Source organism: Notothenia coriiceps, unplaced genomic scaffold, assembly GCF_000735185.1.
Source record: "Notothenia coriiceps isolate Sejong01 unplaced genomic scaffold, NC01 NC01_scaffold00000823, whole genome shotgun sequence".
Classification (NCBI taxonomy): domain Eukaryota; kingdom Metazoa; phylum Chordata; class Actinopteri; order Perciformes; family Nototheniidae; genus Notothenia; species Notothenia coriiceps.
In genome coordinates, this window is record NW_011333524.1 from 1 (window position 1) to 25,694 (window position 25,694).

General features: G+C 41.1%; 1 protein-coding gene and 1 long non-coding RNA gene across 2 annotated transcripts; both read right to left on the minus strand.

Annotated features, from left to right (window-relative positions):
* Window positions 1-802: 802 nt before the first annotated feature.
* Window positions 803-6,649, minus strand: LOC104957573 (sodium- and chloride-dependent glycine transporter 2-like; the record flags this gene model as incomplete). The annotated part of the gene is made up of 6 exons (XM_010785219.1): window positions 6,161-6,649; window positions 4,269-4,416; window positions 3,595-3,726; window positions 3,298-3,471; window positions 1,688-1,838; window positions 803-935 (listed from the first exon to the last, which is right to left on the minus strand). Coding segments are annotated over exons 1-6 (1,227 nt in total), but the record flags the coding sequence as incomplete, so codon positions are not given.
* Window positions 6,650-11,882: 5,233 nt separating this feature from the next.
* LOC104957565 (uncharacterized) lies at window positions 11,883-22,386 on the minus strand. Its single transcript, XR_799677.1, has 3 exons — window positions 22,317-22,386; window positions 21,357-21,444; window positions 11,883-12,109 (listed from the first exon to the last, which is right to left on the minus strand). It is a non-coding gene; the product is annotated as an uncharacterized lncRNA (long non-coding RNA).
* Between the last annotated feature and the right edge of the window lie 3,308 nt (window positions 22,387-25,694).

Genomic DNA, 25,694 nt, shown 5'->3' on the forward strand with positions numbered 1-25,694 from the left:
GGCTAGAAGCATGCAAAAACAAAAAGTTGCATACAATGATGCTTTACGGTTGCTGCTGAGGGTACCAAGATGGCAGAGTGCGAGCCAGCTGTTTGTTAACTTGGGGGTACCTACCTTTCAAGCCCTTTTAAGAAATGTAATGTACAAATTCATGTGTCGCCTAGAAGAATCTGACAATCATTTTATCTCGATTTTAATTAACCCTGGGAAGAGTTCTACTCGGTTCTCTTCCATGATTTGGAGACATTGGCGCAACAGCCTCCACAGACAGTGAGCATATATGTGTGGCGAGCTGTCATTGGACTGATTTTATGTTTTTTATCTGTTTGTTTTTTTGTTTAGCTTTTTAATCTTATTTATTGATGTGTATCTTGTCTTTTTGTATGTGATATGGACCTTGAGTCTGAAATAAAGATTGAATTGAATTTACAAGATATTTGATCGTTTGTAAAAATATTTTTAAATATTGTTTTTATCTTCTAAGTTGTATATTTATTTTAAGGACTTATTAGTTCAACCTGATGAGAAATCAAAATGAATTTCCTCCAGATATATTAAAAAAAAAAGATCGCATTTAATTGATCTGCTTATTTTAATATGTTAAAAGCTTGGTTTACAATCTAACAGCACTTGGTGACATTAAGGGCTCTTCACTTGAGTTCTTCCCTTGCTCACCATTATGCAACATCACATCACTAGGGGGCACTTCAATCCCACTTGTTCTCCTCACCAGCTAAATAAAGTAGCAAACAGCAGAACAGATCAGAGGACTATTTTGAGGAGAATTTTTGTTTTGTGTTACCTTTCCTGACGATTTGATTCCTTTGGCTAGAGAGGCATAGACGATTAACCAGGCGAGCATCAGACAGCCTGCCAGAGGCCAGCGGATATCTCCTGGAAACTCAATTCCTTTGGAGATGTGCAACACGTTGTACCTGCAGGCGGGATTCAAACAGCAAAACTCAACCTGAAAACACACCTCATAAACTCAAACAAAATGCAATAATACACAATTCAAATATGTATTAGCAAATAACTAACTTACTTTTTAAATATTCAATTCATATATGTATTGTTCCACAAATCTTTCAAATATGTTCTTTAACTGTTTCCAACAGCAATCAAAGTTATTTGAGAATTTGTATAATTATTTGACTTCATTGTTTGTAGAAGTTTCCCATTATTCTGTCTCGTTTCACACATTCATTAAATGCTACGGAAAAAATGTTTATTTGTTTTTTGTATATGTTTTTGAGTTGTAGATATACAACTTTTGATTTATAACTGAAAATTGTTGTAATACTTTTATTTAAAAGATTACTATTATTATTTTTGCAGGACATTTTCAGGTGAAACTGGTGTAAAACCTTTTTCTTCGTGTTAAATGAGTTCCTTAATATGTCCTTGTTTAGACACAAACATGTTAACACATTATTCTGTGAAACTCCTTTAAAAGCGCATATGGCAGACTTTAAGGAGTTAAACATTACTCTCTATTATCATGATCAAGCTTGGTGTTTTTTTAAAGACTCTAGCAAGCCGAGCACATTCAAGACAAACATATCTGATTGATCTTTCATCTGTGGAAAATAGTAAGAAAATTAAAACTTCAAACTAAAACACAGCCGTCATTTATGTTGCTATGAGTTGTAATGCTACTTTTATTGGCTGTTTATGCCAGACTCACTTGAAGTACTCCTCGCTGGGGCTGACGTAGGTGTGGTTGCCGTCCACCGTCATGTTCAGCAGTTTGCTCAGGTTTCCCATAGTGTTTGCGGACAGACAGAAAGAGGAGTTCTTGATGGAGGTGAAGTTTCTGTCCCGCAGGATGCACGAGTCTGTTCCAATCAGAAACTACACACGTCAACTGGGAGAGACTGGCAGAGTGCTGCAGTGGGAAAGAGCTCACTGTCCCTCAGGCTCACCCACTGAGGTTAGTGGGAGCGGACACATGGGGGGCTGACAGGAGACAGCAGTGTGGATCCTCAGTGAGAGGACTTAGTTGGATGTTTTGTTATTTTTGTTATTTAGCCAGATGTGAAAATAAAAATTATTACACTGAACTATCTATAATCAATGCCTCATTTATGATACTCCAGGAGTCCAGTCAAAATTGCTTTTAATTTGACTGCAAAATATTGTCATGCAGACAAAGTGTGATGACACTTGTTTAAGTCCTGCTTTTAATGCATTGTAATGCAGAAAACATGCCAGTGCTTTGCATTCAGATATTTTTTTTTCCTAAGATAGAAAATGGCTAAAACACTGCATATAATATGTTACAAAACAATGGCTCAAGCACTCATGCGCATAAAAAGAGTGTTTCCTGTTCCTAGGAAAGAACAAATATATCATACCACTGAACCTAATGCAACAGCACTGCAGAACATGCACAACAAAATCAACCTCAATAAACGTCTGTTTGACCGAAATATTTGGAAAAAGCACAGTTAAAATGGTATGTGTATTGTTTTGCATGCCTATTGTATCAGATTGTAAAGATGTAATTGAGTCCACTGCACTCCATGTACACGTATGATTTGAACGTATTCATTGCCTAAATTACAGGTTTTATATAACCTTCAATAACCATAGTGGTTGACTGATTTTATCACTGCTAATATGTATCCTTTATCTATAATGTCCATCCTTATTGAGGTCCAGAGCCTAGTGTTACAGGCCTGCAGTTCACGCAGCAGCCAGCAGGGGTCAGTCTCGGGCACACCGCAGCACTGCAGCAGCCTGTACAGTAAATGTGTCAACCGAGCAGTTTTTTTGCTGAATTCACACAATTGCTAAAGGCGAATATTAAACAAAATTAACGGAATTTCGATATTTATTCGAACCACGTCGACATAAATTACCTCCAAGGCCCTCCCCACACATTTTCTGTAGAGAAACCACCATTTCATAAACAGTTTCATTTAAAAATTAACCAAAGCCATAACATATCTGACATTATCACACAAAAGAAGAATCACAACTATTTCAAATGTTTTTTTCTAAGTAGAAAATGTCACATCGAGGCCTGGCCTTACATATAGTTTGCCTGTATCATAGCAAATGTATGGATTTTAAGTATTTTGGGGAGTGAAAACACCGCAGAGATCACAGGTCAGGATTCATTATACTGCAGGACACCTAAGAGGGAGTCGTGACGCATTGCGCATTGTGGAGAGAGGTACTTTTGGTGTGTGTGTGTGTGTGTGTGTGTGTGTGTGTGTGTGTGTGTGTGTGCGTGCGTGCGTGTGTGTGTGCGTGCGTGTGCGTGTGTGTGCGTGTGTGTGCGTGTCTTACCTAGCAGCAGCATGTCTTTGTCCTTACATTCCGCCGTGTTCCACTCATTCCTACAGTTAGCCCATGGCAGTGAGCCCTTCAACGAAGCGAACAGGTAGTACAGTGTCCAGCACATAATAATATTATAGTATATGGCTATCAAGACAGATATTATCAACATGGCAATCCCGCAACCTAAAATAAATAAATGAGACGAAATATATAAATTACTCTTGAGAAAAAGTAGATGAACTCTTGTTTATAAATTAGTTTTTTATTTTTGAATTGGCTCTTGGTTGGTTAGTTGTTGCAGTGTACCTTGCAGAGCTGGGATGCATTTCCACACTGACACGGGCCCCTGGCTGGCAAACTGGCCCAGGGCCACCTCCATCAAAAAGATGGGGACGCCGGCAATGCCCAACATTGTCAGGTAGGGGATCAAAAAAGCTCCTGCAAGGAAAGGAAGCAGCAGGATGTACAGAGCGCAGTTTAAAAGACAGAAAAGCCCGAAAACTAACACTAAACCGTTATTCGAATTGAATGTAAGTAAAGGATCTCATCAGCTGTTATTCAAACCACACACAGTTTGTGCCATTACCTTGATTGATAAATTAAAAAAACCATAAATGATCTATAAACGATTTCAAGCAGAGCTGAACAAGTCATTGATTGTTATATCAAATGTAGTGGATAGTAATTGATAATAATGGTATTTATAATATCATTAACTGTGTCTTCGTTCACAGCAGTCTTATACAAATTAGTAAGACTTAATTAAATGCATTTTTCTTAACATCATCTTTATTTATTTAATTATTTTCGTTGTTCTCATTCAAATAGTTGCTATCCAAAATCTCTCCTGTATTTTCCGGCTGGTCTAAGGGCTACCAAAGAAACATCTCAAAAGGAACAATAGAAATACATTAAAACCCTGATTTCTGATGGGAAATAACTCTCTGCATTTTCGACCAGATTTTTTGTTTGTGTCTTACCTCCACCATTTTGGAAGGCAAGATAAGGAAACCGCCACACGTTCCCAAGACCCACAGCATAGCCCACCATAGACAGAATAAAATCCAGTTTATTGGTCCAGTTTCCTCTGGCCTTATTCTCATCTCCCTCTTCGTCCTCCTCATCAGCCTAAGAGGGAAAAACATTCAATTATTCTCCAAAATAAAACCCACCCTCTCCAAGTTAAACCATAACTGTATATGAATACTATAAATAAAGACCTGGGTCTGAAAGATGGAATTTTATCATGAAAATATATGGACGTTAGTTCTTTTAAGTCAAAAAGCACCAACAAAATGCACATCTCTTTTTAAAGAACAAATAGGCTACAATTTTATTTAACTATCATAAAGAAACCTTGAAATATTTTCCCCATTTAAAAATACAAACGAATCAATACAAATATTTTAGAGTTCAGCTTGGTACACTTGATCTGAATTTCCCTATAAAGGTTTATCTTATCTTATGATTTCCTCACTAAAATTCAATTTTTTCCATTATGTTGATTTCATTAACAGATGCAGTGGACAATCAGATATCAGCACAAACTTTCCAATGACAACCCTTTATAAAACTCGTCTTTAACTGCACTTATGGGCCCGATATTGCAACCAAACCGCTTGAAAGCACCTCCTAAATCTAAGATTTTAATATTAAAAAAGCTGCTAAGGGTCCACAAATATAAAGCAAATGGGCTACTAAAAATTCATAAATACAATTGTATGGCAGGATATGAGCTGAATACAAGAAACTGCATGAATATTCAGATAATAAACAACGCCATGCATGGGAATGTGTGTATTTGTGTGTGTGTAGGTGTACTGTAAGTGTGCGTGGGGTGGGGGGTGCCCTCCACGGGACTGAAACAATCCGCAGTCTCATGTAATACATTGCTGTCTATCAGCCGGATAACACCTGGGCTTTTGGGCCATACCAAGTGTGTCTGCTGGGAGCGGGGAACACCGAAAATACCACGAGAGTATAATTGAATTCCATTTATCGTGCTACCATTGTTACTGTCTGAAGAAAAATCAAGCAGAACAAATCATTGGAAATCGCTCTGTACGAAAAACAAATAGTCTCGTTAAGGACTAATGTTCCATCTGCACTGATGCTGATCAGATCATCCATCACACTGATTCATAAATAAGACGCCGTTTTGTTCCCGGATATTTAGCTGACATAAGCAGGTTTGAAAGTTTTGATCAGATTGGTGCAGAGGGATCCGGACTTGACGCTGCGCAGAGCAGGGACCCCAAAGAGCTCAGAATCCCCCCAAAGAGCTACAGTCCTTTACATGCAATAATCCAGCGTTTACACATGTTCCATTCAAAGCCCCTATAAACCAGCAGCATGCACCTCTGCCATGTGGCTTTGTGGAAGTGTTAATACAGCCTGGATTACAACATGGACAAATACTTTCTACTATAGCATTTGTAAAAAGCATTTGTTTTATATTCCAAAAATGAACGATCTATATAGCCTATACTCCTATCTTAATGAGTGCTTAATTTTTAGGCTATGATCTGATCGCCATGACAAAAGGGGTCTCATAATGTCTTAGTAACCGGGGGTTACACATCCACTGTTTAATTCATTCACCACTTTTTAAGCACATCTGAGACAAAACCATGAACCAGCCTGCACATTTTTAAGGGACATTCATATCATCTCAGCATTACACACTCCGGATCTTTCACTCCACCACACATCAGCAGCCCTGCTCTACAAAAGCTCTGCATGGCGGTGGGAGCTCCCAGGGGTGTGCACCTCTACCGTTGGAAACAGCTGGTTAGATCCACTCAGAGACACACGGAAACATCCACACCGCTCTCAGACCAGCCGCTCTCCGTTAAGGAAATGCTTCATTTACCTGACTTACCCCCGCCACAGTGCCGGGCTGAACAGACGTGTTCCCATCTGTTCCCAGGATGATGGTGGTTTGGCTCATAGCCGTCCAGTTGCCCGCGGTGTTGTTCTGCTCTGCTGCCCGGAGTGGGTCGCCGTACAGGGCGGCCCCCTCTCGGGCCGAACCTGCGGATTCTTTCCTGAAGGCCGAGTTCACGACCACGGATCCAGGGGCCGCCGGAGCGGTGTTTTTAAACGTCCCATACGCTTTATTGCTGTCCAGTTCTCCCTGTTTATTTTCCGTGGAAGAAAAAGTTTTGCTCTCGTTGCAGGGAGCAGGCGGCTGAGGCGCCGGGTGGTGGTGAGGGGAAGCCGGCGGGCAGGCGGCCGTGTTGTCTGGTTTGCTTGCTGTAAGTCCCGCAGCTCCGTCGGGCTGCTGCGCCGGGATGTAGCCGGTGGGAGCGCTGGCCGGCTGTTTGGCCATTTCTCTCTGGTCAGAGAAATCCTGGAACATGGGAGTAACAGATCAGCAAAACAAAAGGCAGAAAAACGACCGAAAGCATGAAGCCGTGGTGAAGCTGCTGCTTTGGACCTAACAATACTCAATTCTCTTTCTGCAACATTTTTCTGCAGCATGTTCTGGCTGCTCTATAGTTTCAGCTCAAAGTACCCGGTGTGTGTGTGTGTGTGTGTGTGTGTGTGTGTGTGTGTGTGTGTGTGTGTGTGTATGTGTGTGCGTGTGTGTATGTGTATGTGTGTGTGTGTGTGTATGTGTGTGCGTGTGTGTATGTGTGTGTGTGTGTGTGTGTGTGTGTGTGTGTGTGTGTGTGTGTGTGTGTGTGTGTGTGTGTGTGTATATATATATATGTGTGTGTGTGTGTGTTGGTGGGAGGGGGTTTGCTCGGCTTCTCCAGTTCTCGCTTTCTGCAAGATTCTTTAATTTTACGCCCCATTTCCCCCTCATGTCATTCAGCCACACACAATCCACTGATTTTATGGGCAATAGACAAGCTGCTGCAGGTCTCTTGGTATAGCTCCACTCTCCCCGGCAGGCATGCAAGATCACCGGCGTTACAGCAGTGAGCGGACCCGAGGCGGGGAATTACAAATGACTCCCTGAAATGCTGCTTTGAGGGATAGCAACCAGAAAATCTTCAGTTTTGAAAAAGAAAAAAAATCAACTTTGTCATTGATTAATGCTCAGAAGTGTTTTAAATTAGTGAGAAAACAAAGAACTGCAACTGGTTCGCTTATCGGTTATATTTAAAAAGAAAACAAGTACAATCAAAAATAGAAAAGTGGTATGATAAACAAACATACAGTTTTCTCGCGTCAGAACTTTAAAAAAGCCACACAATGGGCCTCTACAAGTTAGAAAAAACGGAATAGTAGGTGACAGAAAGAGAGAAAAAAGTTTTTAAATGTGGAGTTGCCGCAGCTGAAAATCAGCACCATGGAGAGTGTCGGAACAGCAACGTGCCAAACTGCATTGAAAAAGTGTCAATCAACAAGAACAAATCCCAGAACAAGTTAATTACACAGATAAAACAGCAGATAAAAGTAAAAAAAGTGTTTTCGAACACTTACCATATTTGGGTGTCTGCTGGCAGGCTGATGTCAGTTGTAAGAGAGGACTGGAAGCGGACTGCCTGTACCCGCGCAAAGCAGCGAGTGCAAAAGCTCTTCTATAGCTCCGTGGGAAAGAGTGGAGTTTGCGTCAGTGCAGAGCAAGGTGCCCTTCGCGTGACATTTTCTTGATAATAGGAGTTTGATAAATCATTGGCCTTGATTCGGATTTTTAAAGGAGCCAATACGATGAGGGGCGCGTGAGTCAGTGTGTGCGTGAATTGTGTGCGTTCTTGTTACGCACGGGCACGGCATGAACGCTGGACGGACTCTTTCTTTAATACACTTGTTTCTGGGGATGTGTTACACACACACACACACACACACACACACACACACACACACACACACACACACACACACACACACACACACACACACACACACGCACACACGCACACACACAGACACACTCGTTTGGGATAAAGATTTCCAGGTTTAGGATTTTATTGGAGAGGATCTAATGCAGCAGAGAGCACGTGTCTAAATAATACTGTGCTGAGTCTTGATTCTCTGGTAAAGTTACCATTACAGTAGCCACATACTGAAAGGGTCATTTGCACAAGATTCTTGATTTTATAGAAACACGTTGTGATATCCCGCCATAAACATTTAGGCCCGACAATGCAGAAGCTACACAAGCTACACAATAAATGGGGGTATTAGTTGTAGAGGTTTATAATAGTTGGACAGTTAGCTGGACGAGGATGGTATTCGTACACATATTATCATACATAGAGATACATTAACATGTAAGGTGTAATAAAATACACGGTCTAACACTATGGGCTATAAATGGTCTGAACTATAAATAGTTTTTCCACTTGGCAGGTTTTACGCACGAGAGGTTCTATACGTTCCTTCGTGCGTCAGCAATAGCAGCATTGATCAAGTTAAAAAAAAAAGTGGGCGAGGTCTTTATAAAGCTACTCATTTGTTAAAGTCTTACGCAAGAAGGAGGCCTCTTTTTTTCTTAAATCACGTGTGTCAGGAGGAACCAGAGCCAACCATAGAGCTTGGACTGTAAGCAGTAACAGCAGAGGAAAAAAAGTGCCATGGAGATTCTAAAACGCTGCATTGCGCATACCATCCTCCAAGCCTGCCTTTAAACGCCCAATGTATATGCAAGTCCTGTGTTTGGGAATGTATAGGCCTTTCAACAACAACAAAAAGGCACAAGCGTACTCGTTTGTATCATCAAAGTTGTATAAGTGTTCATTATAAACAGTTCAGGCCTCCTTGCAGAACAAAATAATAAAAAAAACACACAGAGCCGATACAAGGGAGGGAAACTTGTTTCGTGTTTAAATAGGACACTTTATTGCAACAAATTATTTGTGCTGAATAAAGCAGAAATATCTCCTCCCCTGTGATTGGCTGAGTCACACTGGTTGGTTGGACCTGACAGTCCAATTATAAACGTGTTAACGAAAAAAACGAGGTAGTTGCTTAGCAACCACGATGTTTAGTTAGCTGTTTTTACAAGCGATATGCAGGCGAAAAATGGCAGAGGAATAACATTTAATACAAATAATAATGATAAAAACCCATTGCCTAGTGGAATGTCTACAACATTTACTCAACAATTAATATCTAGCAAATATCCTATTTTTCTTTTTCTTAATGAATTAGTTTGAATAATTGTGCAACTTTTACCAAGATAAGGCTGGATAATGCTTAACATTAAAGAACAATGCTATGTCATCAAATAGTTTCAACTGAACCCCAAAGGCCTGTTGATACACTAAGATAAACACTTAGAAAAACATCTCATTAAAATAAAGAAGCGAATCTGCTGAGTGTTTTTAACCTTTTTTTTCACGACACCTGAGTAGGTTGGAGGCAGTGTCCCGGCTGTGATTACTGCGGTTACACAGGGGTACCTCCGGCCGCTCGCTCACTGTGCACGCGGCGCTGCCTCCCTTGTAAATCTCCGGACGGCCCAGATAACAGCTGCAGCGGTGTGTTAGCCGCCGCCTTCACTTTAATTACATTGTCAACACAGAATAATTGTAATTGATTTCTGCTCGTCTTCCAGAGTCCGCTGTCCACGGACTAATGCACACACACGGCTATAGGGCCTAGGCCTACTCTACATTTGATTCCCTTGTGGATTTCAAAGAACTGACAGAACATGGGATGCTTTGTACACATCAGAAGAAAAAAGAGCACGTATATCGCAAATACGTTTCCTTCTCTAACGTGAGGAGAGTCCCTAAAATCCGTCCGTCTTGTTTTTCTCACAAACCTTTTTTCAATAGTTTATTTGTGAAGAGACTGCTGATCGAGGAGCTGAACTAACCTCCACGCGAGGGGTTTCTCTCGGTGTCTCCTCGTGCTCGTTAATTACATGAGCTCGTCTAATTAATTGATCCCTCCCACTGTCGCCTGACTGATAAGAAGTCGCATCCATCTGAATCGCCTGGGAAGCAGTGATTCAGAGGAGGAGGTCAGACAGGGGCCCGTGGCACCCATCATCATCATCATCATCATCAGTCTTGGACCTGCATTTGTGTTAGGGAATTTACGTAACAGCGTTAGAAAAACCGTGTTGTAATTGTACTAAGAATGACAGCGGTCTGATTTGTTCATGCAGCTGCTTTTTTTGAAACATACTCGTTTTTTTTGTGACTGCCTCATTCAAGGTAGTAGGGCAATTTAAATTATAGTCGGCCACTATTAGTAATACTCTAAATAGCCTACATCTTGATTTTGTAAAAACAACTTTTTTTTTTAGCAAAGTTAAAGGTGGGGTAGGTAATTTTGGAGAAACCAGCTCGAGTGCGCTAGAATTTGAAAATACACAGCCGGAAGAAATCTGCTACTTCCTTACAGAGCCCCTCCTCCAACACACACGAACGCGCACATGACCAATGAGGGCACGAGATAAGTTTGTGCACAGATGGAAGGCTGACAGGCAGGTAGGCCATCCAGTTAATTTAGCCGAGCCGTCTAAAATGATTGGTCGTGCTTTTTACAGTACTACGGCTTCCACAGATGACATTTTTTTATGGATTTTTTGTCAAAGCACTTAAGATATTCATTGCTATCGGGATGTTAAGAGCATTCCATGGAATATAAAAAAAAGTGTATCTCGAGCCGGATTCTCAAACTTACCTAACAAATATGAATCTTCCTTACGCCCTGTGAGGCAACATTTGACACTAGACATTAACAGACAACATTTTAAAGTAGTAATTCCACCACGTCTAAGGTAATTAATAGCTGACTATAAAGGTGATTAAGAACATCTGCATGCTAAAAAAAAGACAGCTGATTATAATTGTATTTCTTCAAGAACCACATATTCAACAGTTATAAGCCTTTACTTTTTTCCAAAGAATAGCCTGTATGCTCCATTTCATGTCAGTGTGCAGACCAGACTGTATTCAAATAATGGCAGAGGACACAGAAGTAGTGAACATACATCTCAAGAGATGCAGGCAGCAGGCAGCCAGCCGCAGTCTGTCACTCTCCCTCTTCCTCCTCCTCCTCCTCACAGACCACTACTCTATCCCATAGTCCAGGATTCATCATCTCAGGCAAAGAAGAAAAGGAACAAATATTTAATTGTAAGCAGAGCTTGCTCAATGAAGTATGTAAAGAGGCTTCAGTCAGCCTTTTTAAAGCTGAAATTCATTTTGCGTTGTCCCAGTAAACTCACGGAAGATGGATGATGCCTCCGGTGAGATATCATGTAGCTCAAAGTAGGACAATAAGGAGGAGAATGTGGAGGGAAATTAGGAGAAATACTTGGCAAAAGGACAAAATGTCTTTACGAAGAAATGGCGGACAGTTCGTCTCGGTGCTTTTCCTTTAGTTAGACATTTCGATGAGACAGGAGTGTAAAGGTGCACAATAAGAGTAATTTCAACTGTTAAGTCTGTGTGGATTTGGTTATTTTCAACTCACAAGACGTTTAAGTTTAAAACTGGGCCAAATTTAAAAGTTGAGCATTTTTGGACATTAGGTTATAGTTGTTTCAACAGACTGCATTTCAAGGTGCATCACATTTAAATTGAGTTAATGCCACTTAAAACAATGATTACATTTAACAATTTCAAAACCCTCCTTAAATGATGTACCAATGAATCAAATAAATAACAAACTCACAAGGAATCTCATATGTCAGCTGTTTTTTTTTTATTACAAGACACAAGATCAATTCTGAATACATGAATGTTCAGTTAAAAATGTGGGTTATATTTACTGTATGTTGTATCATGCAATAGCTGACATTATTGCAGGCTATAAATCAGCTTCCTGTCTCGGAGGTCAAATGTTACGAACAGCGAGCGCGGGTCCTTCTTGTTTTTACGCACAGTGATCTTTCCCTGGAGTTCCTCTCCTGAAAAAAATAAGAGATAAATACTAATCAGTGTAGTTCGTTCAAATTGCATAAAGGAAAAACCTTCACTGGAGTGTCCCTCCTCCTTTAAGTGTGAGTCACAGAAGGCCGCTGTTGAAGGGTTAAGTTGGAAAGATCTGGGACACGGTCGGCCATCCCTCCTGTGTGCAAATGTAAAATATGAAAAAAAAGCAGGACTTTGATCTGAGTTTCACGCTTTGAAGTTTCTCAGGACACTTGGTGGCAAATAAGATTGAAGTTGACTGTAAGACAGAGGGGAGAGTTGGTTTTTACCTCAAAGTTGATTTTGAAATGTCTTCCAATCAGGTGGCATTTATAATAATGGGGGGGAAGCCCAATAGCAGAAGACACATTCATTTAAATTGACAGCTGGAACAAAAAGATACTGTACTTGGACCATATATAGACACTGTAGCTGTTGCCATTTCCATATACTGATTGTATATACTCCACATGGTTCATAGGGAAGAACACTAAAATATACAAACACCTTCTGTATAAATAATGGCCCCTAAGCATGTTGATTCCTACCGAAATGATTACGTCCGGGTCACAAATAGTACGGTTTTTTTTGTAAATGGTAGCCTACGTTTAAGTCTTGAAATTGCTTGGTATTAGGTTTTTAGCAACCTTTACTGAAATAGAACCAAGTAAAACCTGTGCGGGGGAACAGTGTGGCTCATTGATGTATAATTCTAACAAATAATTAAATTACGATGTGTGTTTTATTTTCTCCACTTGGAAAAGAGTTGCTTTTGTTCTGGGATAGCATATATGTTAAGCTTCTTTCTTTTTTCAACAACATGTTTGAGAACAAATGGCTGAGAATAAGAGTTGTTGTTGACGTAGAGACAAATCAAATAATTAAAATCCTTAATCATAAAAAGAAATTCTGATTAGCATTCTCAGTATATATCAACTAAAACATCTACGCCTTTATATAGTAGACTTTTAAAAAACATCAAAAGGCAGAAAAAATCAATCAGTGGGTTCATAATAAAAGAGAAATGAATAAATGCTCATAAAAATACATTTTCCTGACGCCCTGCAGCAGTACAGTGCTGCTGAGCTCAGGACTCTGCAGTACGAGCAAAGACACACACTGGTGCTTAATTATGATGTGTGTAAAGGCAATATGGTTAAATGTATGTTAATAAAAAAGATCGTGTGAGGGTGTATGTGGACGTGCTGAAGACTCCAGATGGCAGCGAGGAAGAAGTGCATTTACAGTACGACGCACGAGCGATCGAGAGGCCGGAAGAGGAGGCTGATGATTATGACGCATAATCACTCTGATTAACTTCACGTTTGACTGCTGGAGGTAAATGAATGTTTACCCACACGGCAAACAAGCATCCTCTCACCCCCACCCTCCTCTCCGTGCTACACACTCTTCATAGCTGGAGGTTAAAAGAGGACGAGGAGAGAAAAATGCTGACTGACACTTTCTCCGTTGAAGCGTTAGCCATCACTGCTGTCACATCTCACTCGTTACCATGCCAACGCCGCTATCACAGAGTCTTTGCGGCTGGCGCCGCTCTCTGGGTTTGTAGGTCCATTGCAGAAAAATGGCAGATTGACTGTAAACTGCGGGTGCTTTAGTCAAAACTAGAGATAAAATATCCTGTTCAAAGTAAAAACTGTACATTTAAAAATACTGTCGTTGTACAGCATTAAAAAGTAACAAGAAACCAAACAATGGCAGAATCAAGACTTGGGTAAAGTATTTGCCATGGAGCTGTTGAGAGGGACCTCCTCAAAGTTCTCTAGTTGTCAAAAAAGGCACAGCATGCTTTCAGGGTAATAATCACAATGAATTTTAATAACCATATTGTGTAAAGACAAGGCTGGGACATCACCCCCTTGTAAGGAGCCTTGCCGGGGTATAACTACGGTAACCTCATTCAGGAAAGAGATTGAGGTTTGCCGGAAAGCATTTTAGGTAATAGATAGAGGCACTGCTTGAATGACTTTTTCAAGTTCAGAAGAAGAAAGAGACAGCTGTGTTTTAACATGACCGGATGACAGAAATAATTAGCAAATGAAAGTTAAAGGCCCAAACATTTAAATATCTGGCTTTCTGGCTGAGTGACTCAGCTTATTACTGTACACAACAGTTTTAAATGTTGCAAGACTGGTACAGATGTAGTCTATAACACGAATGTAGACGGGGCCTATCTTCCACTCCATCACCAACTTGCATCGCATCCATGGTCAATCATTGACACGATACAAACCAAACTACAATTTCAATGAACAATTATGTGCATTTGAATACAGAACCTGTAGGCAGGGGGACATGATTTAGTTATCAAAAGTTTGAGCAGTTTATGTTTGCGGGTACACCCATTGGCTATCATCTGATGACTTTCGATTATTATTATTTTAACTCATTATTATTTTAACTCTTAACCAAGTGAAGCCTGGCTACTTGGTAAACAATACAGGCCTAATTATGGTCTCTGAACTTTAACTTTGTTCTCCCATGTAAAAATGGCTAGCCCGATCCCAGAGGCTAATTTGTTGTTGGACCAATAGCCGATGGGTTGCAATGTTGACCCATCTGTAACGGAAACGTTCACACAGAGGCCTGGTTTGTGTTTTCTGTTTTGTTAAACACTGCTGATCTCTGTTCATAGGCTAATGTTAAGGATGTACAAAAAAAAACATATATTCAAACTCATTTGGATTTCTTTCATTTTATAGGAATATTAAAAAGTAGCCTCAATTTACCCTAGCTACGGTAACAGCAACAGAGCCCGATGCTCAAGGGAGTCACTGATGGCTGCAGTCCAAACTCAAGTTGGCGAAAAGCTGTTTAAGGTCAAAGGAATAATTGTTTGACATTTGGTGAACTTTTTGGAAAGTAAAAGGTGTGGGACCAAGAACGTTTGCCATCAAAATAACTGCAGAAAAATGTCCAACTAACCCCTCATGTTTCACATTAAAGTACTGAAACATATCAACCGGATGTCTGCCGCGGTTCGACTTCAGCAGCTCTGCTGTAATCAGTCAGACCCAACTCCCCCTGGAAGAGGCTTCAGTAAACTGGCCACTCAGATGCTGGGAGAAAAAGTTAACCATGTGTGGAAATGAGTCGGGGAATGGAGGCGGCCTTTCACCGCGATGTCGTACATCAACATGCCAGTGTCATTAAGCACAACCAGGCCCACAGAAACAGCCGAACCCAGCCTTCCTCCATGAAATTACACTGGAAATACAAGACTCGCATTACTGAATCATTTCAACTGTTGTCATTTACATTTAACCAGTCACACGCCTACAGTATGTGTAGCTCCTGCAGTGGGGGCTGGAGGTGAAGTACTACAGTACTGAGGCTCAGCTTTTTTTTAAAAAAACACCATGATGTTCTTCAACAGAGCAGATTGGTTAAATCTGAGTTTTATCTTAACAATATGTCCAATTAAACAGGAAATTCCAATTATTTTATGCTAGGCGTATTTACTATCGGTATTACTCACTGTCCCTCTCTATCAATAGGAGGGAAGGACTGAGAGCTACATTAGCTTTATGTTGCATTCCACAAATGATTCAAATGTTCATAAAAGCGTAAGGAAAAAATGTATACATGAAAAACAAAGTGAAAAAGAAAAAACATTTATCTACAATGCTCTTAGGATTCCTATCTGTTAGAGGAATAATTCAAGCATAGAATGCACCCACTTCCTCTTCAGCCCCTCTCTGAAACGGCACTGATGCTCACGGTCACATTTCAGACACATCTGTTTGATTTCCTCCCTCTTGCTGCAGTCTACCTTCATTTCATCTGTTGGTACTTCTCAGGCCTTACTCTTCAGGGAAGAGCTAAGAAGCCAAGCGGATGGGGGGTTAATCCCATGCACCAGTGTGTAGACAGAAAACCAGTATGTTGAATTATAGGCCTGAAGAAGCTGAAGGTTGGCTCGGCCCCTGATGTTGGAAAGCTCAAGGACCTTCGGAGTTCAAACAAGGGGCCAGGGCGAGAGAGTTAGTGAGCCTGGACAGGTGAGGGCGGGGGGAATGGAGATTTGAATGAGCTACAGCCCCACTCGGGACAGGGGAGGTGACTCATGAAAGTGGGAGGGAACAAAAACCATCTGACTGTCCAATGGAAGTCCTGACAAGAACAAACGCCCATGGCGCAGGTAACCAGGCCACGGCCTCACCTCGAGGATCATGGGACTGTCTTGCAGGAGAAAACAAAATGTGACCTCCTTTTCTATGGTTACATTAAGTAAGGTAATGCTGTGAATAAAAGGACCCTCCTCTTCAATACTGGAGCTACACAAACACATCAAAGCATGACAAATGATTCACTGTTTAATTTATTACGCTGCCAGCCGGGAGAATTTGCAGGGATGTTTTGTTCCAGCCTGCTGCGTGGCTTCTCTCTTCTGCCGGCACCTCCCACAGAAGAGCATCCTCGGAGTTAATTACTGCTGCACTCCTACAAACACATCAAATAGGATTCGTTCTCCACTTTGATAAATCACCACAGACAGAGTCGGTATTAGAACAAACCACTGGATGCTTTTGCCCTGCCCCTCGATACAGCCGTTCAGAGCTGAAGGTGCTTCTCAGTCAACACCAAGGAGGAGAGGCCAGTGTGTGTGTGTTAGTGTGTGTGTGTGTGTGTGTGTGTGTGTGTGTGTGTGTGTGTGGTGTGTGTGGTGTGTGTGGTGTGTGTGTGTGTGTGTGTGTGTGTGTGTGTGTGTGTGTGTGTGTGTGTGTGTGTGTGTGTGTGTGTGTGTGTGTGTGTGTGTGTGTGTGTGTGTGTGTGAGAAAGTTTTATCATCTTCAAGGTGACTTTAGGAAGTTTCCTCTTACAGCCAAAGGGAGTTAAGTATAGAACTATGCAAGTACTCTTGTGAATTTCAGCGTGTAAAGGAGCAGCGCGTGTGTGTGTTGTAAAGTACTCCATAGGGGCATAGCAGGCAGCCAGTAAAGGCTGTTAAAAACTCAATTTCTGGTTTACGGCTCCTGGAGGAGGCTGTGGACCGTCAGGGTTCCGTTGTGGATCGAGGACATCAATAACCTGCCGCTCACTCCCTCACTTACACACTTCCACATTCATTTTGTACTTTCTTTAATATTTTCCTCCTTAAACTTGGCTAGACTCAGCTATGGATAGGAACTGGCTGGATCTGAGCTCAGACTGTGAACATGTGTGTGTTTGCATGTGTCAGAATGCCTTCAGGTAACTCCAAGAGCCCAAATGCTCTGCTGAAAGTGGTTTGTGTTAGGAAAATGTTTTTTTCATCTTACATTAACAATTTTGTAAAAATACACTTCTCACGGTGTATCAACTGTAGGAAGGCTATAGTATACAGACAAGGGGAAACAACTGCCAGCTGGTGGATTTGAACCATTAACATTTTGGCTAAGTGGCACTAATGCCCAAATGAAAGGTTGTATTAGCTGTAAAGTGTCTCTACTGTAGGCTATTTTGATTATATGTACAGCACTTTGGGTCGACCAAAAATCGTTTATAAATGTGCTATACAAATAAAAGTTGATTTGATTTGATTTGATTTGAAAAGTGTTCACCTTCTTTCGAGCATTAATGTGTTCGGTAGTGCTACATGGCTAGCTTTGTTTGCATGGTTCGTCCGAAATAAACGATAACTGTGATTTCAAGTTAATGAGCTAAGAAGCAAGGTATGGTCAGCGCAGACACCTATACCCCCTTTAAAATTGTTGGAAAATTAACCCCACTGCAATATCCGCCATATGCATGCGAACATTTTTGCAGCAACACAAACACGCCAAGAGGTGAAGTTATGCATGACGTATAAGACCCATCCCCCTTCAGTTTTCAATTATAGGGAGATTAACTATGGAAACCAGACTGTTTCATGTTTATTTTGACGGTTCATTTTAACATGGGGGTCTGTTGCCCCTTTCACAACACCGCAGTTCCGGTTCTAGCTCTGTGCTAGAGCTTTTCTGGTTCGGAACCGGTTCTTCTTTTCAGCCCCCGCTTTGTTCACACTGCCCAGAGCCCGACTGGTGCTGCCGCTGCTGCGTCATGACATCACCGTTTACGTCGCTGAATTTCTACCCAATGGCGCTCACTACAACAACAATGGGGGACTGCGTCAGGTCGATGATCTTGTTGCTTTTAATCATACGAAGCCAGATTAAATTAAATAACGACTTCTCCAACCTTATAGTCCAGAGTGCCGTGGTTCATTGTTTATTCATGTGTTTCAGCGGCATTTACCGACCACTGCAGTGCTGGCTGCTCTTCCACTGGAGTTTATTCTCCCGTTAACTCACAGCAGCGGCCGCTGTAAAGTATTCACTGTCTGACTGTCACACAAGCAGCTGATACATATCCCCAATTCCCCATAAGTGAATGTGTTTCAGTCTGAATTGACGCTGTTTGGCATCACAATGCTGTTATGAAAGTTTCTCTGGTATAAAATGGGGGATGTTAGCATAGCAACCGAAGCTAAACTGACTATCTTGACTACTTGTTGTTGCTATCCTATTGTGGCATAAGCCGTTTTCTACAGGCACATTTTACAGGCGTATTTTTCATTATGATTCTACTTGTGATAGTCGGACATGACAACCTGTGCACTGTGCAGCCCATGTATTGATTCCATATGATAGCTGCTATAATACAAAACAAAACGTCTGCCTGCTCTCCACAATGATCAATAACAGCGAACGGATGATCAAAGTAAGGCACAAATAAACAGAATCACATAAAGCCTGGTTAGTGTTGCCTGACTTTATAAAGTGTGTTTTTTTTTAATAAGTGTGTGATTGCGTTCTAGTCACTTTGCTCAGCGCTACTGCTTGTTACACTTTTATTTGCCGTAGGCTACTCGCCATAAACTGTTAGCTCAGGTTAATCTCGCCCCCCTCTGACGTAAGCGTGACGTATGCGGTTCTTGCTTCTAGACCGACCATTTTTTGGTGCTTGAAACAAACCGGATTCTAGAGCAAAGAGGCGGCTCCGCTGCGCTGTGAACAGGAAAAAACTGTGCTTTTCAGGCTCCAGCTCCGAACCGGCCCTGGAACCGCGTTGTTGTGAAAGGGGCAACATGGATTGACTCGCTTTTGTAGCCAGCCTCAAGGGGCCGTTTTATGAAATGCGGTTTTTGTTACTTATTTTTTAGCTTTGAACTTAAGAAGAGAAATAGGGAGGGAAAAGTTATTCATGTTGTAACTTTGTGATGTGTATACATACTGTATTTGTGAAAAATCAAAAAGAAAACAAAACACCAAGTCTCTTAGTAAGGCATTGATCCTTCACAAGGTGATGATCCTAAAACATTGGTCAAGAATCACCCATAGGTGTCCCACTTCTTTGAAAAGTAACTGGAAATGCCACATGTATGATATAATTGACATCATGTTCATCAAGCCACCATTCAGAACTTTCTTGAGCCCTGTACGGATGCATCTGCATTCATGATGTTTCTCTGCTCTGCACAATTGAAAGAGGGAACAGAGCCTGACATTCTGCACCAGATAATAAAAATAAATCTGTCTCCGTTTCGCCCTGCAGCTTCCCGCGTCCGTACGCATACTGTCGTGCTCAGCTCTCAGAGTCAGCTGTGTTTATCTGAGCCAGCGGAGCGTGAATCCTGCGATAGCGTTAGAGCAGCGTCAGAGGTATTGATGTTCTTATCGCCCAGGCTGAGCGTGGCTAAGGGCCCGTCGGACATCAAGCATCTCCGTTCCATTTGTTACAGTCGACTCAATCTAATATCTGGTCAGCAAGTGGACAGCTCACACAGAGGCTCATCCATCCCCACATCAGCAGACACATCTGCGATTCCCACTATGATAACGAGCACAGAGCCAGAGTAGTAAGCATCTTTTATAGTTTTGTTTCAATGGTAATAATAAAAACATATATTTGTCCTGTATTTAGTTAATTGCTAAACCACTCAGGGATCAGGAAGGTACTTCCTTGGATAAATACCGAGTATGTATACAGTTGTACTCCAAGTATGAGTTGAAAACTATGGATAGAAAACCTCCTGAAATCCTCAAAGTCTCAAAAATGAAAGCCAGCTTGAAGTGCCTTAGTTATTTTTCATTTTGCCTCAAAGTTTTTGCTACTGTTTGTTTCACTTTGCGTTAAAGCCAAACTGTGTAACTTTTTTAAAACAGACAAAGTTGAAGCTTGAACATATAGAGTGCCACAGTGACACATCCTAAAACCCATAAATCTATCGATACGATCTACAATTCGAAAATTATAAAAGTAGGGTAGACATGTGGATATTATCCGATTGAACAAAACGTGATCCGTCTCTTAAATGTACTGTATGTCAACCACAGACCTTATTTCGAGATATTTTCCAAAATCCTATGGAGAAATTGCATTGCTTTTTTGTCGAAGGAACCGGAAGGAGTTTACTTCAGGGATTTAGGACGCGTCACTGTGGCACTCTATTGCAACAGTATAACAAGATATGTCAAATACTTAACAGACACTGAAATACCTCAAGACCAAAACACTGCTTTCTGGTAATTGTGAGAATCAGTTTTGTTATTATTGTTTTGTTTTTTAAAAAGTGTTTTGGGTAGTATCTGCCCTGTTGGCAATGCCAGATTTGATCAAAATGGTAAAAACACGTCTGCTAAAGTTATCAGGTTTGTGCCCAGATGATGACACACTAAAGTAAAAGAGCAAAATGTGACACAAGATGCTCAGCCATGTCTGCTGGAGTTTGAACCTGTTATTTCAGAGAACATCTATACAGCTACACCTCACAGCTAAAACGTTTAATATTCTTTTAATCTTCTCACACGCTGATTCTATAAATATTTCACTGGTCAGTTGAAAAGCGCTCCTCTTGTAGCGTGTCATGATTCAGAGAGCTGCAAGCGGCTATCAGATGAAGTTTTACATGCTGTCTCTGATGGCTGAATGTGATTTGTTTTGATCCCTCGCTGTCTCTGTGGGTGACAGATAACGGGTGTCAACCAGCCTGACTACATCTCCACCACAGACAGATTACCTGCCGCGGCTCGCTATGACACACTACCAAGCTCCACGAGAGGAAAATAAAATCATGAAAGAAAGTAAATCCATACCTCGCAAACATAAATGAAACACATAATGGAGCTTGTCCACACATGCAAACTCTTGGACAAGTAATATGTTCATGAGAGTTGACAAAGTAAAAGATCTTAATGTTCTGTTGAAAAAGATCTACGGTTTGTTTCCTAAAGGGAACGTGGACTGTGTGTTACTGACCTGCTTGAACAGAGAAAGGCTTCTCCAGTAGGAAGATTGTCTGTTTCCAGTGTGTCTTTGTTGCCTGAGGACCCGTGGAGAACATCACCTAGTGCAACATAGGGAGAAAAAAACAGCATTGACGTCACAAATAACGCTCCTAACAGCTAGGAGCACTTTGTCACATTGTGGATTTTGCAAAAACTAAACCACTTTTAAATGTTTAAGCACATAAAATCTATTTTTAGTAATGGACCACTTTTTAAATTTGGATAAGTTTCTGGAAAATTCGACAGAAAACAATAGCAATGAGCCCTAATTTGAGCACATAAGCAACCATGCTATCCAGAATTATGTAGTTTCTTGTGAGCACATATTCAATAGTTACAGAGAGCAATACAATTTAAAAGTAGATTATATTTATAAGTAGTTCTTGTGTAAAGATGATATTTTTTAGTTATAAAGAAAGGAAGAAGAAGAATAAACCTGTTTTTAAAAACAGGAAAACCTACTGGAGATCCTGAATGAGTATTGTTCAGCTTTAAAAGGAACAGCACAAGTCCTTGGTATCAATCTTCTACTTTGTGGTGTCTGTTACATGTCAATCCACTCTTACACTTCTGTGTCTAAACCTTTATAGCCTAGCCTGCACTGCAAAATAAACTTAACCTGCATTTATAAAGCAAACAGATAATAACATGATACATAGTTGCCCCCTTAGTTTTCTGGATGATCCATAGTATGCAGTTTGAGTCTCAGGTACAAAACATTTTTGTGCAATCAAAAGGCATATCTGTATTGCTCACGGAGCTTGGCATCGGCTGTTCCAACTGGCCGGCTCTGTTGGGTAAGTGCTTATATCAGCAGTCGGCTAGGACGCCCGTCGATTGCCTGCGAACGCCTCAAGGAGGAGGGACACGCTAAAGCGTGAACATAATTGAGTTTCCGTTAAATGGCTTGGCTGTTGCCGATGCTGCTTACCTTGTTGCTGCAGCCTTTGTCAAAGAAAATGTCAAAGTAGCCCACAATTGCCTGTAATGAAATATGAGGGGCGTGTTAGAATGTGACAATATAATAAACATCTGGATTTGTTTGACTACATTGCAACCCCGACATGCAGAGCTGAGAGAGGCAGGACGCAGAACAACTCTCAGGGTTTTAATGAGCAATGTAAGCTAAATGAGCTGCTGTGTTTAGGAAGAAGGCAGTAAAACCAAACTGAGAATAACATTCACCCTCAATTACTTACAGGTATCTTTTCACTACTTACCAACCCTAAAGACAAATAGGGATGTTGGTTAGGTGGCTTGCCATGCTCACCATGTCATTGTTGTGTGTGTGTGTGTGTGTGTGTGTGTGTGTGTGTGTGTGTGTGTGTGTGTGTGTGTGTGTGTGTGTGTGTGTGTGTGTGTGTGTGTGTGTGTGTGTGTGGTCTGGAGAACTTTATTGGCTACCCAGTTAAAAAGACAGTGGGTATTGACTCATGTGAGAACTGCACTCTGCAACCCTCCTTCCTCTCCAAACCAACGTGGTTTCTCCTTTAGGCTGAGTCAACAACAACTTTGCTCACCTGGGAGACTTGTCATTGTACAAAAGAAACAAATTATGAGGCAGCCGGCAACAACATAAAGGCAATTTTGCTGACAAAAAAAAAAGGTTGGTATGTGAAATTAGCAAAGGTGGCAACTTTGGTGACAGCGTTGCAGCAGTGTGAAAACTGAGGGGGAACAAAACCAGGGGGAACAAAATACCAATGTGGTTTTGTTCCAACTGAATATGATTGTGTGTTCAGCTGAATAATGCTTACTAGGGTAAAGCTAATTACAGAACTGACATATCTATGCTCCATTATTAAAGAATCAATTTAAATGTGGATAAGAGTTTTGAAAACCAAGTAAGGAGTAACCGACTAGTCTGAAACTGAAAAAAAGCTTATTTTGTTGTTAGATGTGACCAAAAATGATACAAGTATGTACCTTCATATTGGGTTTTAAATGTCACTAATTGCCTTATTGGAAATGGTGTCTTACTTGAAAAAGATACAGTCTACTGATGTGGATTTACAGAGCTATAAACACAACTGAGTGAAACCAATTCACACATCCAAAACAAACTGAGGGAAGGTCCAGGGCCAGAGTGCCTGCAGGTGACCGCTGTCAGATATGCGAGGTAAAAACTAGCCCCCAGGCTCGTCTTCCTCCCATTTCTCCCCCCACTGGAGGAAGAGAAGCACTCTATCAATCTCAGGAGCGCACTTGTAGTGGCAATGATGCAGAACTAATAGCTTTTAATCCTGACGCAGCTGACAACTTGGAGGCCAGCTCTCCGAGACAAAGAAGAGCCGAATCAATGCAAGAGAGGGAGAGTGCAAAGCAGAGGGACAGAAGAGAGGAACGGGAGAGGCAAAGACAGGAAATAACACAAGAAAAGGTGAAGAAATGTTAAAGAAATAGGGGAAACCAGGATAGGGGAGGTGGCTTAAGAAAATATAAAGGCTGTGGAAGTGGTTTCTTTTTTAGAGAAGCTAAATCCAATACCATCTGTTCACAGCTTCAGTAAAAGTCTCACAAATTCTATTTTTAAAAATGTGCACGCAAAAAGAGCAAATTTTCACAAAGCATTCACATACAGCACACATAAATATACATACATGCAGACTTGATAATCATGATGCCATCAGAAGCCATGTTCAACACACTCCCCGCACAGAGGCTTCAATCAACCTTTATCGACTGAGACAGGCGGGGGCGGCGCGCTAACTCACAACTAAACCGCCAGAAAAGAACCCAAAGTGGATAAAAGAGCATGTCAACCCAATGCAATTATGGCTTTTAATGAACGTTACAGAGAGGCTCGGTACTGAGGTAATTAGGAAATTAGTAGTAATTACTCGTCAGGCAGAGCGGATTCACCTCTCTCAGCCGGAGAGGCAGAGATCATCCTCAACGCGCCTCGCTGATGACAACGCCTCGTAAGCGAGATTGATTGTCACTTCTACATTGTGCAACTTTCACACGAGCAGCGAGACGGGCAATTAACATTTAGGCCACAGAGTGAAACTTGCAAATACAAAGCCAGCGGAGAAGTGGGGCGCCTTACTGCTCCATTAAAATGACATTGAAAAGAATAAAAAGGTATGCCACTTCCTCATGCATAACACACAGAGGTAAAAGACCTTGATGACTCACAGCTGACACAAACAGGACAAAGCCTACAGTTGGTGATCACAGGCTTGTATTGCTTTGGTTTAAAAGTTGTCTGAGGGAAGAATCTTTGTCAAATTTCTTGGGGGCCCTTTAAAGGGATTTAATGGAGTCTTTTACGGCTCGCAGTAAAACGGTACAACTTTAAATCCAGCTGTTATTCAACTGCAGCTATCTTTGCTTGATAAGATTTAAAAGCCACTGTGTAAAAAAAACAGTAAATGTGCTGTATTACCAAAACAATGAGCTAAAAGAGAATTTATATAAGCAGCCCTTTCCCATTTCACAGTCATATGATGTATTGTTTAAAATTAGGTCTGTCAAGATCAGGGCTGCCAACACTCACGCATTGAGCGTGAGAGTCACACAATTAACCCATATCTCACGCACTCACGCCACACTTGCCTTTCCTCACGCTAAGTTTTCATCCAAAATAAATGTATATAAATATAAAAATAAAGTGAAGGAACAGCAAACCGAGCGGTCTACGAAATGAGACGGTCTTCTGGCTTAGTTCAGTAAAGTTGGAACGATATTGGAAGATTCTGATTTCACGGATCAATAACTCATGAACAAAACGTTATTCAGACACAAATGACGTCTCCTAAGTACCGTGGTAAGGTTGACAACGAACTACAATCACATTTTGATTAAAAAAAAAGCCAATACGGGCCGTCCTCCGAGCTGGACACATTACATTGGTCTCTATCCGCAGCCGGAGAAGAAACGAGTGCTCAGGGACCGTCTGCAAAGTGCAACTCCGAAAAAAGAGAATACAATAATATTCAATCACTATTATACAGCTTATTACTACCAAACTCACTACACACATCAATAGTCTCCTGTGTGTCATTCATCAAGGAGTTTGGAAGAATATGCTTTTCAATAATTGTGGGGAATATTTAGAATGTAAAATCTTCAATAAATATGGCATCATCTTCAATAACTTTATTATACAGTATATTTCTACCAAACTCACTATTTGCATTGTTGTTGTTGGCATCTGGTTAGCTTAACGGATATTAAAAGCTGTTTCTAAAACAATGAGAGGGAGAGCTCTGTCCTGAGATCACTACAGCTCAGTGAGGTAAGGGACTCTGTTTAGATACTTTAGTCTAGTTATCTCAGTGGGTCTCATACGTTTTGGTCACCATTT